Here is a 13,853-nt window from a genome sequence, read left to right as displayed (position 1 = left end):
TCCCAGGCAACTCTCTTGCTCCATCTGGCCATCCTCCATTCTCCTCTGATTTCCATCCTTAAACCATGCTAGCTCCCAAAAACTTATCGTTTGCCATGATCGGGTTTTTACTTGTGGCTTCCACGACAGGCTTTGGCTACATGAACACGATCAGTTCTATGGAAACAAGGGGCCTTCCATTCCACGATCCAAGTGGCTCCTTCCCGATATGTGTCTTGCAAGCCCAAGTCCTGACACCCATCTGTATCGACGAGACGCATGTCACGCAGATGCCTCCTCCAGAGAAGAAGTTCTTCGCCATCTCTGGTGGAGCTCGGTTTACCTGTGGACTTGACTATGGCTCTCGCTTTCCACTGTGCTGGGGTAAGCTCCAGGTCCCAGCTCTTCTCCAAAACGTTAGCTACACGAGTTTGAGCTCCGGTGCAAATCACTGCTGCGCCATCCGGAGCAATGACAGTAGAGTGGACTGCTGGGGAGAGGAGCTAGCGATTGCCCTTTTGGAGGACGAAAGCCTGGTATCTGTGTCTTCCGGGGTGGATTTTTCTTGCGGGGTGACGCAAGATGGAGAAGTTCTGTGCTGGGGATACGTGCCGGATCAAGTTCCACAGCCCAAAAACGAGATTTTTACGTCGGTGTTCGTGGGAGGCTATACGATCTGCGGGGTGACGAGCTCCACAGGGGAAACACTTTGCTGGGGGCAGGACTCGTCGGCTTTCGTGGTTCCCGCTGGCTACAAGTTCTCTAGATTAGCAGGAGGATATCACCACATGTGTGGGATACGATCGGACAATCACCAGGTGGTTTGCTGGGGTTTGAACAAGGCTCAGCAGCTCCAAGTTCCCAGGGACGCCACCTTTTCGGCCATTTCGGCTGGAGACATCTACACTTGCGGGGTCACCCGGGATGCGAATGCAAGGCTTCTTTGCTGGGGAAACAACGCCGTCCAGTACCGGGAGATCGACTTGCATGCTAGCCAGGCGGTGTGCACGAACGAGTGTGGGAAAAACCAGTATCGGGTAAACAGGACCTCCTCTCCGCAGCAGTGCCCGTCTTTGTCTGACAAGGTGTGCTTGGAGTGCTCGGCATGCGTCGGTGGCGACTTTGAGATTTCTCCATGCGGAGCGGACTCTGATCGAAAGTGTGGCATGATAATCGGCAAAAACAACTTACCAGCAAGCTTCAATGGCCCAGGGAGGAGAAATCCAACGGGTTTGTTCTTCATCATGCTGCCTTTGGTCGTCACTTTGTCGCTTGGAATCACGTTCATAGGAGTCTGGGCTTGTCAGGAGTACAGAGAGAAACTTGTTTCAAACAAGCAGCGGCTTAGGAAGGAAGTGATCTCTCTATCTTCAGTGGAACTCCGGGCAGCAACAAACAATTACAGCGAGGAGATGATCTTGGGGAGAGGTGCTTTTGGGACGGTATACAAGGGAGTGCTCCAAAATGGCCACCAAGTTGCTGTAAAGCGAGCAAATTCTTCCAGGTAAGCTACTAGAGTTTTGAAGTTCCTTCTTGTGATGGACAACTTATCAAAAGCTTGGTTTTCTTTTTACCAGCTCGCATGAGATGTTTGACAAGAAACTGGAGCTCCTTGGGAGAGCTCACCACTCTTGCCTGGTAAACCTCATGGGCTACTGCCAGGAAGACAAGCTTCTTGTCTTCGAGTTCATGGCCAGAGGCACACTTCTCGAGAACATCTCTAGCTGCGAATGGATAAGCCGTATGAGAATCGCGGCACAGGCTGCGCGGGGGCTCGAGTATCTCCACAGGTATGCGTCGCCAAGCATGATTCACAGGGATGTCAAGACTGCAAACATACTCCTCGACCGTGACTGGAACGCTCACGTCTCCGACTTTGGCTTGGCACTGTGTGGACCTCAAGGCAGCGCGACACACCTGAGCAACATGACAATCGTCGGCACGCCAGGCTACTTGGATCCAGAGTATGGCCTCTCCTCCAAGATCACAGCCAAGGGCGACGTCTACAGCTTTGGAGTGGTTCTCCTGGAGCTGCTCTCCGGCCAGAAGCCGGTGGATCCGTCGAGAAAGTTTCAGAGCCTGGTGGCTTGGGTGCTGCATCTGGTGGAACGCAGGGAGTGGAGCTCGGTGCTGGATCCGAGCTTGCCAGCGCCTTTGCAACCAGAGCCGCTCTATCGCGCGGTGAAGCTGGCTTTAGAGTGCTCCAAGTTTGCGAGCAAGCAGAGGCCATCTATGACGCTGATCGCGGAGAGGCTCGAGGAAATCGTGGAAGCTATGGCTGGAACTCCTCTTCTTTCCATCTCCTCCTAGATAGTTTGCTTCTTTTCTTTTCTCTCTGGAGCAAAGAAAAAGCTTGAAGCGTTGTAGGGAGAAAGAAAAAGAGAAAGATGGTGTGTTTGTATCGCTCGATCGACTTAAGAGCTATCTTCCACATGTGGAAAAATAGATACAAGTTCCAAAACCAAGTTCCAAAACAAAGTTCCTTGGAATGGTTCTTAGATTTTCCCAGCACAGAGTGGAAGCGTTTGGACTCGACAATCGTCCGCTACGTCCCTCCTCGACGCAGGACAAAGAAACACACCTTGGGCGGTCTCAGCAATGCGCAACGCTTTTGTTTCCTTTCTCTTTTTTCTTTTGCTTTTTAACTCCATCTTCCATGAGCGACCAATGCGAGCGCGAGCGTTTTCTCTGTAGATTATCATGCTAGCTCGCAAGAAATTTCCATGGGCGATCACTATTCTCTTGCTGGGATCATTGGGATCTCTTTTTGTCCTTCCTACCGCAGGCTTTGGCTCCATGAGCACCATAGCTTCCATCTCGGCCCGCCCTCCATCCGTCCAGCCAGGTTCTTTCTCTGTGTGCGTTCTAGAATCGGAACTCTTGACACCAACTTGTATGGGCACGGACATAGCAGAAGTGGAGCTGAAAGACAAGAAGCTCTTCGCCATCTCTGGTGGAGACAACTTTGCTTGCGGCCTAGAGTATGGCTCTCGCTTTCCAGTTTGCTGGGGCGATCTCCAACTCCCAGCTCGTCTGCTAAACGTGAGCTACACGAGCATAAGCTGCGGTTCCAGCCACTGCTGCGCGATCCGGAGCAGCGACAGTAGAGCCGACTGCTGGGGAAACAACGGCAGCCCTCCAGGGGAGAACTTCTTGTCGGTGTCATCGGGAAAGAATTTCTCTTGTGGTCTCACTCAAGATGGCGCACTGCACTGCTGGGGCGGCGTTCCAGAGAGCATTCAAGAGGCAAAGAACGAGAGATTCGCGTCAGTGTTCGTGGGAGGACGATCGGTTTGTGGGCTGACGAGCTCCACAATGGATGCTCTTTGCTGGGACGAAGACCATCATGGGCGATCTTCTCTCGTTCCTCCTGGCTTGAAGTTCTCGTCTCTCGCTGGAGGCCTCTCGCATACGTGTGGGATTCGAGCGGACAATCACCAGGTGATGTGCTGGGGGGATGATCACTTGCGGCAGCTCCAGGCTCCAAAGTCCGCCACCTTTTCCTCCATCTCGGCTGGGAACTTCCACACTTGCGGGGTGACGCGGGACGATCCCGCAAAGCTGCTGTGTTGGGGAAACAATGTGGCCGAGTTTGAGATCGTCAACTTGAATGCAAGCCAGGCCTTGTGCATGGGCGAGTGCGGCAAGAACCAGTTCCAGATGAACAAGACCTCGTCGCAGTGCCCGTCTCTGTCCGACAAGGTGTGCTTGGATTGTTCCATCTGCGTCGGGGGCAACGTAGAGACTTCTCCGTGCGGTGTGAACTCCGATCGACAGTGTGGCAGCGTCAAGATTGGCAGTGGCCGCGACGCCAAGAGGCAGGGTGGCAAGAGTGTCTTCGTCGTGGTCTTGTATGTCTCGGCGACGCTCTCGCTTGCTCTCATCTTCATGGGAGCTGTGTGGAGCTACCTCTGCCGGATCAGGAGAAGGAAGGGCAAGCTCCGGGTCTTGTCCACCAGGAACAACGAGCATTTTGGCAATGGAGTTGTTTCTATCTCCGCAGAAGAACTCAAGTTGGCGACAAAGAACTACAGCGAGGAGATGATCCTGGGGAGAGGTGCTTTCGGGACGGTGTACAAGGGAGTGCTTGAGAATGGCTACCAAGTCGCGATCAAGCGAGGCAAGGCTTGCGAGAGGTAAGTACTTGAATCCTCGAGCTTATATAGCGAAAGCTTGCTCTAACTGGAAACTTATACAGGTGTGATGCCATGTTTGACAAGGAGCTGGAACTTCTCGCTAGAACTCACCACTCTTGCCTGGTAAACTTGTTTGGATACTGCAAAGAAGAGAATGTCCTCGTCTTCGAGTTCATGTCTCGAGGAACTGTCCATGACAACATATTCCAATCGCCAACTTCTAGATCCGGCCCTCTGGAATGGGTGAGCCGGATAAGAATTGCGGCACAGGCTGCCCGGGGCCTCGAGTATCTCCACAAGTATGCATCGCCCAGCATCATCCACAGGGACATAAAGTCGGCCAATATTCTCATCGACTTTGACTGGAACGCACACATCTCCGACTTTGGGATCTCGCTGTGCGGGCCTCAAGACAATGCAACGCACCTGAGCAACATGACAATAGTTGGAACTCCCGGCTACTTGGATCCCGAGTATGGGACCTCTTCGCAGCTCACGCTCAAGAGCGACGTCTATAGCTTTGGAGTGGTTCTTCTCGAGTTGCTATCCGGCCGTAAGCCGGTTGATCTATCGAGACAGATCCAGAACCTGGTAGCTTGGGTGATCGATCTGGTGGGACGTGACGAGTGGAGCTCGGTGTTGGATCCAAGGTTGGCAGTGCCTTTGCAACCCGAGCCACTGTTCCGGGTGCTAAAGCTGGCGCTTGAGTGTACAAGGCTCAAAGGCAAGCAGAGGCCATCCATGACTCAAGTCGCCAAAACTCTAGAGGAAGTATTGGAAGCGATTGCTTCTTCTCCTCCTGGTGGTGGTGATACTTCTCCTCTTTCTTCCACTGTCGATGTCAAAAGCCTTAAGGAGATTTTTGAAGCTATGGTTGTTAATCCTGGCTCTGGTACTGTGACTTTCTTTCTCCCTTTGGAGAATTGACATCGTTTTCATTGATTTCTGCAGTTTCTGTGAGAATTGGCTAAGTCTCTTGTGTCCGTTTCACAAACAAGCCCGTTCCTTTGAGAAGCTTTTCAGATCCATCAGCAGTGTCACTACAGGTTTGTATTTCCTTTTGGCTGCTCTCTAATATTTAAGAACTTTCTTTGTCCCAGGCAATTGCTACCGGATGATCTGGGTTTCTTCCACTGGAGATCCTTGCATGGAGACGCTGCCTCACATACGTCTGTAGTGGGTACTTCCTGCACCGTCAGAAAATAGCGGATGCTGCCATCCAGGAATCACAGGAGATGGCGAACTCACGTCAAAAAGGATGGTGGCATGACTTTCAAAGCTGGACTTCCTCCTTTGGGCTGGACTTGGATTCCTTGCGCACAGAGCACCTTGAATATTGGACGTGGCAAGTTCTCCAGGCATGGTGCCAAGCTAATATGGTATATAACGTCCCTTACACCAGCTACATTACCACAGTCAACATATATTAACAATTTGACTTCCCAGGATATAACAACCTCACGCCCCACAAATATGTTGGACCACCTGGGGCAGATTGCAGTTCTCGTGGGATTTTTTGCTTGGTGTGACGTCCTATCTCCTCCATGAGTTAATGCTGTCCCATGTGATAGCCTTGTGTTTTGTAGTTTGGAGTTTCTTAATCTTATATGCTGTGCTCCTGGTGTCACTGATTCTTCAGTTCTATCCTTCTTGTGTGGTGCTGGCAAGAGTGGAGCAACTGTACAGAGGAAACATTATGAGGTGATAAAAGAGTTCATATGTAGTGTAAACAACACTAACATTGTGACTGCCCACATCATGGTAGTAAGAGTGAGAAGTTTTGGGGTTGCAATGTATTAATCCTTGTAAGAAATAAACATTACTTTTAAAATAACAATTTTATTTTACCTTCTTACATATATGTTAATAAGACTTTAAACAAATTATTTAGGTAGTTTTTGGTAATATAAATCTAAGTGAATTTCAGAAAATTTTATCAGTCTCTATAAAGAGTAAATATTAAATTTAAAAAATAATAATTTAGTTTCTTTCATATGAATGTTATAAATCCAAAAATATTAAGCACAACCACACTCTTTATAATTTTCTTCTTCTTCCCTACTTTTGCCTTTTTCTTTTTTATTTTTTCCATATGAAACTTGAATTCCATATCTTCCAAAAAAAAGAATAAAAAGTTCATTTTTTATTTTAAATAGGAAAACTATACCTTGAAATTTTCTTGCTATATTTTTAATCTATAACTCTTAATTAGGATCTAAAACTAAAGAAAAGGCCACTATCTGTTTTAATTAAAAACAAAGAAAAAACATAATTTAATTGTTTTATAGAATAAAAAAACAATCTTTACTATAAATGATTCCTTAAATTATTTGTTAAGTTTTATGAAAAGGCCATCCTAGTTAAGGTTCATTGTGATCAAAGAATAAATAAATTTAAATTTTTTTATAAAGAATAAATATTAGTTTTAAAATAATAATTTAATTTTACTTTCTTTCATATAAAACTATGAGTATAAAGACCTCAAGTAAAATTATATTCCAACCCTGTAAGATAAAAAAAGAGATTGTAAATTTGAAAATATATAAAATATATTTTCATTTTATTCTCTATATTAAATTTATTAGTGTAGAGCTCTCATTAAACCAACAAAAAGCTAATAAAAAAACTAATGAGACAATGAAACAATGCTTATTGAATAAAATTAATGCAAACACTTGACTTTTTTTTCTTCTTTACTTCTTCCATATGAAACTTGAAATCTTTATAAAAAAAAGATAAAATAAAACTCTTTTATTTTTTTAAATAGAAATATTATACTTAGAATAAAACTTTAAATATGTATTTTATCAAGTAGAATCTAAAACTGAAATAAAGGCTTCTATATAATGCTCAAAATTTTTTAACTAAAAATAACATATTTTAAGTTTTATAGGGTAAAAAAGCTACCTTCACAAAAGTCTATTCTTTTTAGTTAATGTTTATTACAATTAAGGAAGAAATAAATTCAAATTTTCATATAAAAATAAGTGTTAAATTTAAAATAATAATTTAGTTTTTCCTGAAAACCAAAACTTCAAAAACCCAAATATAACCACAAATTTTATGAAATTTTTCTTCCCTATATTTACCTCCTCTTTCTTTTCTACTTCTTTCACATAAAATTTAAAATATTTTTTTGAAAAAAGAAAAAAAGAAGTTCTTTTTTTCCATGGAACTCCAAGCTATTTGCTAGAGATAATTCTTTGTTTTTTTCCTGTTCATTAATATTGCAATTTTCTTTCCTGGTTCCATTTATCTCATTTTTTTCATTCATTTCTGCAGTATTTGGCTCTACATCTCACAAAATAATACAGGTTTGTATTTTCTTTTGGTCTTTAGGAACTCAATCTAATCTTAATTTTATGATTGATAATTCAATCAATTATTACTGAGACAACGTCTCCTACAAGTTAGCCACATTGAAGGGCAATTGTATCAGCACTTGCCTCTACTGTTTCTGTTTTCTTCAGAGTAGTCATAGCTCTTGTTTGAATTTCTTGCATGCTACTACTGCCATTGGTGTTGCTCGCAATTGTCAATGCTGCTGAAAAAGGTAAAGCAAAGTTTTCTTTGCCTTGTTCCACAGCAACGGTGGTTTCTGAAGGGATGGATGATATTTGGCTACTATCCTGGAAAAGATATTCACCCATGCTGAGTCATGTTTTTATTTTATGTTCAGGACTTTGCATTCGCCCATATCCGTTGGGTTGGGAGCACTGGTACTCTTTGCCTTCCTCGCAGTCTAAGTTCCACCCACAACGCTGTGTGAGCCATCTAAGAACTATTCATGCTGCCACAAGAATGGATAGGGCTGCATGTGAAGAGATCAATAGGGTAATAACCTGTAAAATGGATCATGTGTGTATGCGTGCTGCTATAGATCTATGGCGGCCAGCTTTAAATAAAAACTCCGATTTTCTTTTCTGAGTCTCGAGCTTAATATCCATCCTTCTTTCGAGATACCCCGTGAAGTTTTCTTTTCAATCAAAATGATCTTGTGATTGTGTCCAGTTCCAAAGCAGGAGTTTCTACAAAAGACCAAAGGTGAATAGATTCAATCATGTATAAATAAAACACATTTTCATAGCTCCTTTTAGATGTGCCATTGGTGAATCGTGATTCCCATTGTTGGCAAGGGGCGATCGCGTCCCTCAAGACGATGCAGCAGAATTGCGAACTTTGAGCATCTCGTAATGCTATATTTCGCTCAAATTTTATTGAGACTCAAGTATATTAATAGTCATTTAGTGAAGTTAAGCAGTTTCAATAGAATGCTGCCAATTTGCAAACAATTGCATAGAGGAGAAACGAAATTGCATTACATTGTGAAAAGCTTCGCAAAGTTTTCTAAATGTCCTAAACTAAACCATTGAAAGGACATGTTGTGATATGCGCCTGTAGCTAGCTGTAAGCCATGCGTGTGCAATGCGAAGCTACGACAATTGGGAGAGTTTCAACTCTTGTGGCCTGATGCTGGCTGCAGCAACAATCTGCTGGGAAGAAATGCTGATGCAATCCCAATTCTTTGTCAAACGAAAGAATTGAGCCATTCAAGTTCGTAAGCTCCACCTTCCTACAAACTCCTCAAACATCCTATAAGAACTGGACTGTATTGCCTAATGAACCGGAGTATGAGGTTCGTGGCATTCTCGATTCCAAAATCCTTCCTAAAAACCACCCAGAAGTTCGTGGCTTTGTTTGCTGGAGCGCATGTAGCTTGTGGAATAGCAGCTCAGGCTCTGTTGGGGAGGTGAAAGGAGTAGTTTTAAAAGCTGTCGTAGCTTCTCCTCAAGCTTGTAGTGACACTGCTTTTCCGGCGTATAGATTTTCGGGAAGTCTCGACATGACTGTTTAGTCTGATTCCCATCTGATGTGCTTTGGAATGGAGGGCGGCTTTGGAGCGTCGAGACTTTCTTCCAGATGTCGTTTGCGTGTATCATTTTGCCAGCCTTCAGGGCTAGGAGGAGCCTTGGCAATCCATGGATCCTGTGCTGCCAAAACCATACGCACCACCCCTTGCAATTCTCTCAAGCCCCTCATGCTCGAGCTTGTCACCACCATGCCGTCAAACGCCACACACGCATTTGGATAGCTGGTCACATCAATCTCCACAACCTGTAGAACGAAAGAAAAACAACATTAAAACTTGGCTTATCCGAAGGTGAATCCATCCATACCTTGGGATACCTCTGGCTAAAGTGCGTCAAGATGACTTGCTCCGCTTGCATTCGACTTCCAACTTGCAGAGCCTCGCTCACGGTGCTGTGCCGTTTCTTCCGAGCGTGACTTTCCAAGCAATCCTCAAACGTGGCCTCGTGAATGAGCAGCGTGCAGCCGGCTCCAGCTTGAATGAGCCGGTCCGAAGGTCGAGTGTCACCCGAGTAAACCAAGTGCCATCCAGTTTGTCCGTGTAGCACCAGACCATAGGCCTCGTAGCAGTGATTAACGGGAACACTGGCAATGCTCTTCAGCTGTAGAGTCTCTAGGACACGTCCAAGGTGGTGCGAGCCTTCAAATTCTGCAAAGTGCATCACTACGAAAGCTGGTAATGGAAAACCCGACTGTGCGTGAGCATTACCAACCTGATAAGGAAAAATGATCTTGTCATGAAGCAAGAAAAGAAGGAACCTGTACCTCAGTAAGCCACTTTACGACGGCAGTGGATCCAATAACCAGTAGGGGCTTTGTTCTCGCCCGTGCTTGCGAGCAAACAATGGCCACAGCTCCCAGGACATGGTCGGCATGTTTGTGGGATAACCACAGACACTCGATAGAGTTGACGGCTTCCAAAGCTTTGGCCTCGCCGTAACTCCTGAAAATCTGTCCGAGCACGCCTTCACCAGCATCGAGCAGCATTGCAGCGGAGCCTCGGAGACGAAGTAAAACACCACTGCTTCCCCGGTACTTACTCGGCTCTGCCGAGCCCGTGCCGAAAAACTGCACCTCAAAGTCATCGCTCGAGCACACTGCTGTGTGGCTTTGTCCACAACTCTGGCGTAGCATACTTCGTTTCATGGCTCTTGCCACGAGCTGGTTGGAACTGCAACGCTGGCTCTCCATGTTGAGAAGTTTGTCTCTGAGCCAAGGCTGCAGTTTTAAGAGGTCCTCTTGATAGTTCGTGAAGTTGAAGTTGTCGATACATTTCGAGTGATCCATGCGCACGACAATGTCACCGCAGCTTCCCCGTTCCAAAACCATCCGCGAAAGAAGGTGACCACTTGTAAGGCTTGAACGTTTCGCTGCTGAAGGCTCGCACTCATTGCAGTTAGCTGGGATGGGAAAGAACTTCTTGCTCACCATGTTGAGCATTGCTGTGGTTCGTAAGGAAGCCTGGAGTCCATACTGCGGCGAGCTTGCATTAACCAGGACATGGAACGACTGATAATTGTCGATCCATCTGCTGTACTCTTCAGATGTCACCACTGGTCCCGGGCTCAAATGAATCACTGCTGCTATTCCTTGCGGGTGCTGCTCGCAGTGCAAGATAGCATCGGCTTCCATACCAGACAACGTCGAACAGTCTGGGATATCCAGTATGAGCAAAGAAGAATTAAGTTTCTTCAAGTAAAAAGTATACCCGAGGACAGTGGTGACAGGAGAAGAACCTGGAGCTGTACAATCCGCAATGCTGTGGTTGCCTCTGGTATCTCTGACGAAAACAGGATTGGAGTCTTCATCGAGCTCAGGCAAGAGATCTTCCTCATGATGCCGAGAGAAAGATGCGTTTTGCTGGTAAACACAAGACTGGCAGCAGTTTCCCGACGCCAGAATGGGGGAGATAACGACATACTCGTCTTCAAAAACAGGTACGTTTCCCTCTGTCCATTCACTGACAAAAACCTGTAAGAAGCTGGGATCATTGCAGTAGCCACTTAAAATGCAAACTTGAAACTCACTTTTGGATGCCGCCAGCGAAAGATGTGACGAAGTGCGTGAACAAACGCAGAAGAACCCCGTGGTCCAGTTACTTCTAGTTTTTCGTGACCATCTTGAGCGAGCCTTAGAATGAGACCACCGATGCCACCCTGTGCCAAAAACAGAATCAAGTCATAGGTGATGGCAAGTCCAAAAACTTACAGCTGCAACTGGACGAATCGAAGTAAGCACAAGGCAAGACAGCTTTGCACAAGGCCGAATCTTGTGCTCCAGAACAAGTCGACTAAAGCCCTCTGGAGCATTCACCAGGTACTGGCCTGCTCCTCCGCCGTGCGACAGCAGCAATGAAGGACCGACTCCATCGCCACTAGCATTCAAAATCGTGACTTCCATCGCCTAAAACCCAAAACCTAGTTCAAAACTTCTCTGCAAAACGGGCGAGTTAGCTACGAGAAAACAAAGAGAGATGACTTACCTGCGTGACAGTTCGTTCTTGGAGGCTGAAGCAGCGTATATGTTCGACATAAGCATGCACGCCGTTTCCTCCTCCTCTCCAGTGTCCGCTTTCATCCTCTTCGCCCGCTCGGTGTCCGAATGGATTTTACAGGCACCCAGGATCGTCGTCCATGCCACTGGAGTTGGCTCATACGGCATTCCACCCAGTAGCTCCTCGGCCTCTTTCAGCCTTCCAGCTCTTCCCAGAACATCAACCATTCCAACGTAGTGCTCCACACCTGGTGCCAATCCGAAGTCTCTCCTCATCGACACGAAGTAGTCTCGGCCTTCGTCCACCAAGCCCAGGTGGCTGCACGCTTGTAGCACTGTCGTGAATATAATCTCGTCCAGCGCCATGCTCTCGAGTGCCATGCACCAGAACGTCTCCAGTGCCTCGTTGTTGAAGCCATGCTTTGCATAGCCGGAGAAGAGTGCAGTCCATGTAGCCACGTCTCTCTTCACCATCTCGTCAAACACCGCTCTAGCTTCTCCAAGGCTTCCACACTTGCTGTACATGTCTACCAGCGAGTTCTGGACGACCGGGTCTCCGTCAAAACCATCTCGGACGATTTCCCTGTGAACCACCATTCCGTCTGCCAGGGCTCCCATGCCTGTGCATGCGTTTATCACGCTAGCGTACGTAAAGCCATCCGGTCTCACGTCCGAAGTCTCCATCTCGTGATAAAGGTCGAGCGCCTTCTGCGGATGGCCACCTTGAGCATACGCCGAGATCATCATTGTCACTAGGATCGTGTCCTTTTGAGGTGTCAAGTCGAACATCCGCCTCACTTCCTCCAGATTGGCACACTTGAGGTACATGTTGAGCAGAGAGTTTTTAATCACAAAGTCCAGCTCCATCTTCTCGGATAGAATCCGAGCGTGAATCTCCCGGCCCTTCGAGAGAGATCCCACGCTCGAGCATGCGCGGAGAACGCTCGCATATACGTACGCGTCCGGCTTCTCCACTCTAGCAACCATCTGTTCGTAGAGCTCCAGAGCCTCGGACGAATGACCATCTTGGGAGAAGGCCACGATCATCGTAGTCCAGGCAACCACGTCCTTGTTGGAGATCCTGTCAAAGACTTGCTTCGCTTCCCTGAGGCTCTTGCACTTGGCGTACATGTTGACGAGGGCGCTGCTCACAACCACGTCGAGCTCACTGCCTCCAGCTCTCAGCCTCTCGTGCACAGCCTTTCCCTGCTCCAAGCCCCCGAGCCTCGAGCAAGCGTCCAAGACGCTGGCAAACACGAACAAGTCCGGCCTCACTCCTTCCAGATCCATCCGCCTGTAAAACTCCAGCGCCTCCTTGAAGCTCTCGTGCCGGACGAGCGCTGCTATCATGGAGCTCCAAGAGATCACGTCTCTCCTCACTCCCATGCTGCTAAACACCTCCCTGGCCTCGTCCAATCTCCCACACTTGGAAAGCATGTCGAGCAGCGAGTTAAGCACTGGAGTCGTGGCTTCCAGCCCCTCGGACACCACCCTCTTGTAGAACAATCTCCCCTCCTCCACAGCTCCCAGGTCCGAGCAAGCTCCAAGAACACACGACACCGTGAAAGCGTTTGGCGCTACGTCCATGGCCTTGAAAAGCTCGATCGCTTGCCGGGGATGCCCAGTGTGGGCATACGCTGCGATCATGGCAGTCCAAGCCACTGTATCCCTGTAGCTCATCCTGTCGAAAACTTCTCTTGCTCGATCCACGCTGCCACACCTCGAGTACATTCCAATCAGCGCAGTTGCCACCACGATATCTGATCCACAGCCACAATCCACGATGTGAGAATGGATTCTCATCCCGGTAGGGAGATCCCCCGGCTCCAAACAAGCCGCGAGGACCCCCGAGAAGAAGAAACTAGTCGGTCTTACCTTGGCGGTGTCCATCGCTCGGTAGAAATTCAGCGCCTCGCGCATTTGCCCGTTCTGGGTGTAAGCCATGATCATCATCGTCCACGAGAAGCTGTTCTTGGCATCGATCGCCTCGAAAGCCTCCCTGGCAAGATCCGGAGCGCCGCATTTCCCATACATCTGGACAAGGAGATTGCCGATGAGCGTGCTGCCGCTGTGATCGCTGCCTAGGACCCTCGCGTGGATCCGCTTGCTCGCCTCCAGGTCCCTGGAGATCCCGCATTTCCGTATCAGCGCCGAGAAATCCATGAGGCCGACGCTCCTCTTGCGCTCGTCGAGAACCTCCTCCGCAAGTTTTGCCCACACGAGGAGATTCTCTACCTGGAGACGCTTGAACCCGGCGATCCAGGAGAGGTAGCTGCCGGACAGCGATCGGAGCGGCTTGCCGGCATGCCTGCCGAAGGAGACGATCGTCTCCCCGGCCCCGATGGAGGTATCCATAATCCCAAGAGCCCTAAATTT

The 13,853-nt window shown here is 47.7% G+C and overlaps 4 protein-coding genes across 6 annotated transcripts; 2 read left to right on the top strand and 2 right to left on the bottom strand.

Annotated features, from left to right (window-relative positions):
• The first annotated feature begins 65 nt into the window (after nucleotides 1–65).
• Nucleotides 66–2,289, top strand: LOC9637951 (putative receptor protein kinase CRINKLY4). The gene is made up of 2 exons (XM_024678110.1): nucleotides 66–1,483; nucleotides 1,557–2,289. Exons 1-2 carry the CDS (start codon nucleotides 66–68, stop codon nucleotides 2,287–2,289), a joined length of 2,151 nt encoding a protein of 716 aa, XP_024533878.1.
• Nucleotides 2,290–2,874: 585 nt separating this feature from the next.
• On the top strand, nucleotides 2,875–5,042 carry LOC112347375 (serine/threonine-protein kinase-like protein CR4). The gene is made up of 2 exons (XM_024678109.1): nucleotides 2,875–4,115; nucleotides 4,178–5,042. The coding sequence occupies exons 1-2, from the start codon at nucleotides 2,875–2,877 to the stop codon at nucleotides 5,040–5,042; spliced, it is 2,106 nt and encodes a 701-aa protein (XP_024533877.1).
• A 3,597-nt stretch (nucleotides 5,043–8,639) lies between these two features.
• Nucleotides 8,640–11,392, bottom strand: LOC112347361 (tRNAse Z TRZ4, mitochondrial-like). 2 transcript variants are annotated; one of them, XM_024678090.1, is made up of 5 exons: nucleotides 11,193–11,392; nucleotides 11,012–11,140; nucleotides 9,750–10,955; nucleotides 9,293–9,697; nucleotides 8,640–9,230 (listed from the first exon to the last, which is right to left on the bottom strand). In XM_024678090.1, the coding sequence occupies exons 1-5, from the start codon at nucleotides 11,382–11,384 to the stop codon at nucleotides 8,967–8,969; spliced, it is 2,196 nt and encodes a 731-aa protein (XP_024533858.1). In that variant the 5' UTR covers nucleotides 11,385–11,392; the 3' UTR covers nucleotides 8,640–8,966. The 2 variants fall into 2 exon arrangements, with proteins under 2 accessions (XP_024533858.1, XP_024533859.1); XM_024678091.1 differs by lacking the exon at nucleotides 11,193–11,392 and having other exon boundaries at nucleotides 9,750–10,636; nucleotides 10,693–10,955; nucleotides 11,012–11,125.
• LOC112347360 (pentatricopeptide repeat-containing protein At5g16860-like) lies at nucleotides 11,324–13,849 on the bottom strand. Of its 2 annotated transcripts, XM_024678089.1 has the most exons (3): nucleotides 13,353–13,704; nucleotides 11,467–13,237; nucleotides 11,324–11,417 (listed from the first exon to the last, which is right to left on the bottom strand). In XM_024678089.1, exons 1-3 carry the CDS (start codon nucleotides 13,612–13,614, stop codon nucleotides 11,402–11,404), a joined length of 2,049 nt encoding a protein of 682 aa, XP_024533857.1. In that variant the 5' UTR covers nucleotides 13,615–13,704; the 3' UTR covers nucleotides 11,324–11,401. The 2 variants fall into 2 exon arrangements, with proteins under 2 accessions (XP_024533857.1, XP_024533856.1); XM_024678088.1 differs by having other exon boundaries at nucleotides 11,467–13,849.
• Nucleotides 13,850–13,853: the final 4 nt, after the last annotated feature.

Source organism: Selaginella moellendorffii, unplaced genomic scaffold (assembly GCF_000143415.4).
Source record: "Selaginella moellendorffii unplaced genomic scaffold, v1.0 SELMOscaffold_21, whole genome shotgun sequence".
NCBI lineage: Eukaryota > Viridiplantae > Streptophyta > Lycopodiopsida > Selaginellales > Selaginellaceae > Selaginella > Selaginella moellendorffii.
Note: the sequence above shows the minus strand (reverse complement) of the source record. Positions and strands in the feature narration are given on the sequence as shown.

Coding starts and splice junctions, on each gene's coding strand:
- LOC9637951 (XM_024678110.1), top strand. CDS start 66: ATGCTAGCTCCCAAAAACTTATCGTTTGCCATGATCGGGTTTTTACTT. Junction 1,484..1,556: donor AAGCGAGCAAATTCTTCCAG/GTAAGCTACTAG, acceptor TCTTTTTACCAG/CTCGCATGAGATGTTTGACA.
- LOC112347375 (XM_024678109.1), top strand. CDS start 2,875: ATGGGCACGGACATAGCAGAAGTGGAGCTGAAAGACAAGAAGCTCTTC. Junction 4,116..4,177: donor CGAGGCAAGGCTTGCGAGAG/GTAAGTACTTGA, acceptor AAACTTATACAG/GTGTGATGCCATGTTTGACA.
- LOC112347361 (XM_024678090.1), bottom strand. CDS start 11,384: ATGGAAGTCACGATTTTGAATGCTAGTGGCGATGGAGTCGGTCCTTCA. Junction 11,141..11,192: donor CGATTCGTCCAGTTGCAGCT/GTAAGTTTTTGG, acceptor TTTTTGGCACAG/GGTGGCATCGGTGGTCTCAT. Junction 10,956..11,011: donor TTCGCTGGCGGCATCCAAAA/GTGAGTTTCAAG, acceptor AGCTTCTTACAG/GTTTTTGTCAGTGAATGGAC.
- LOC112347360 (XM_024678088.1), bottom strand. CDS start 13,832: ATGGATACCTCCATCGGGGCCGGGGAGACGATCGTCTCCTTCGGCAGG.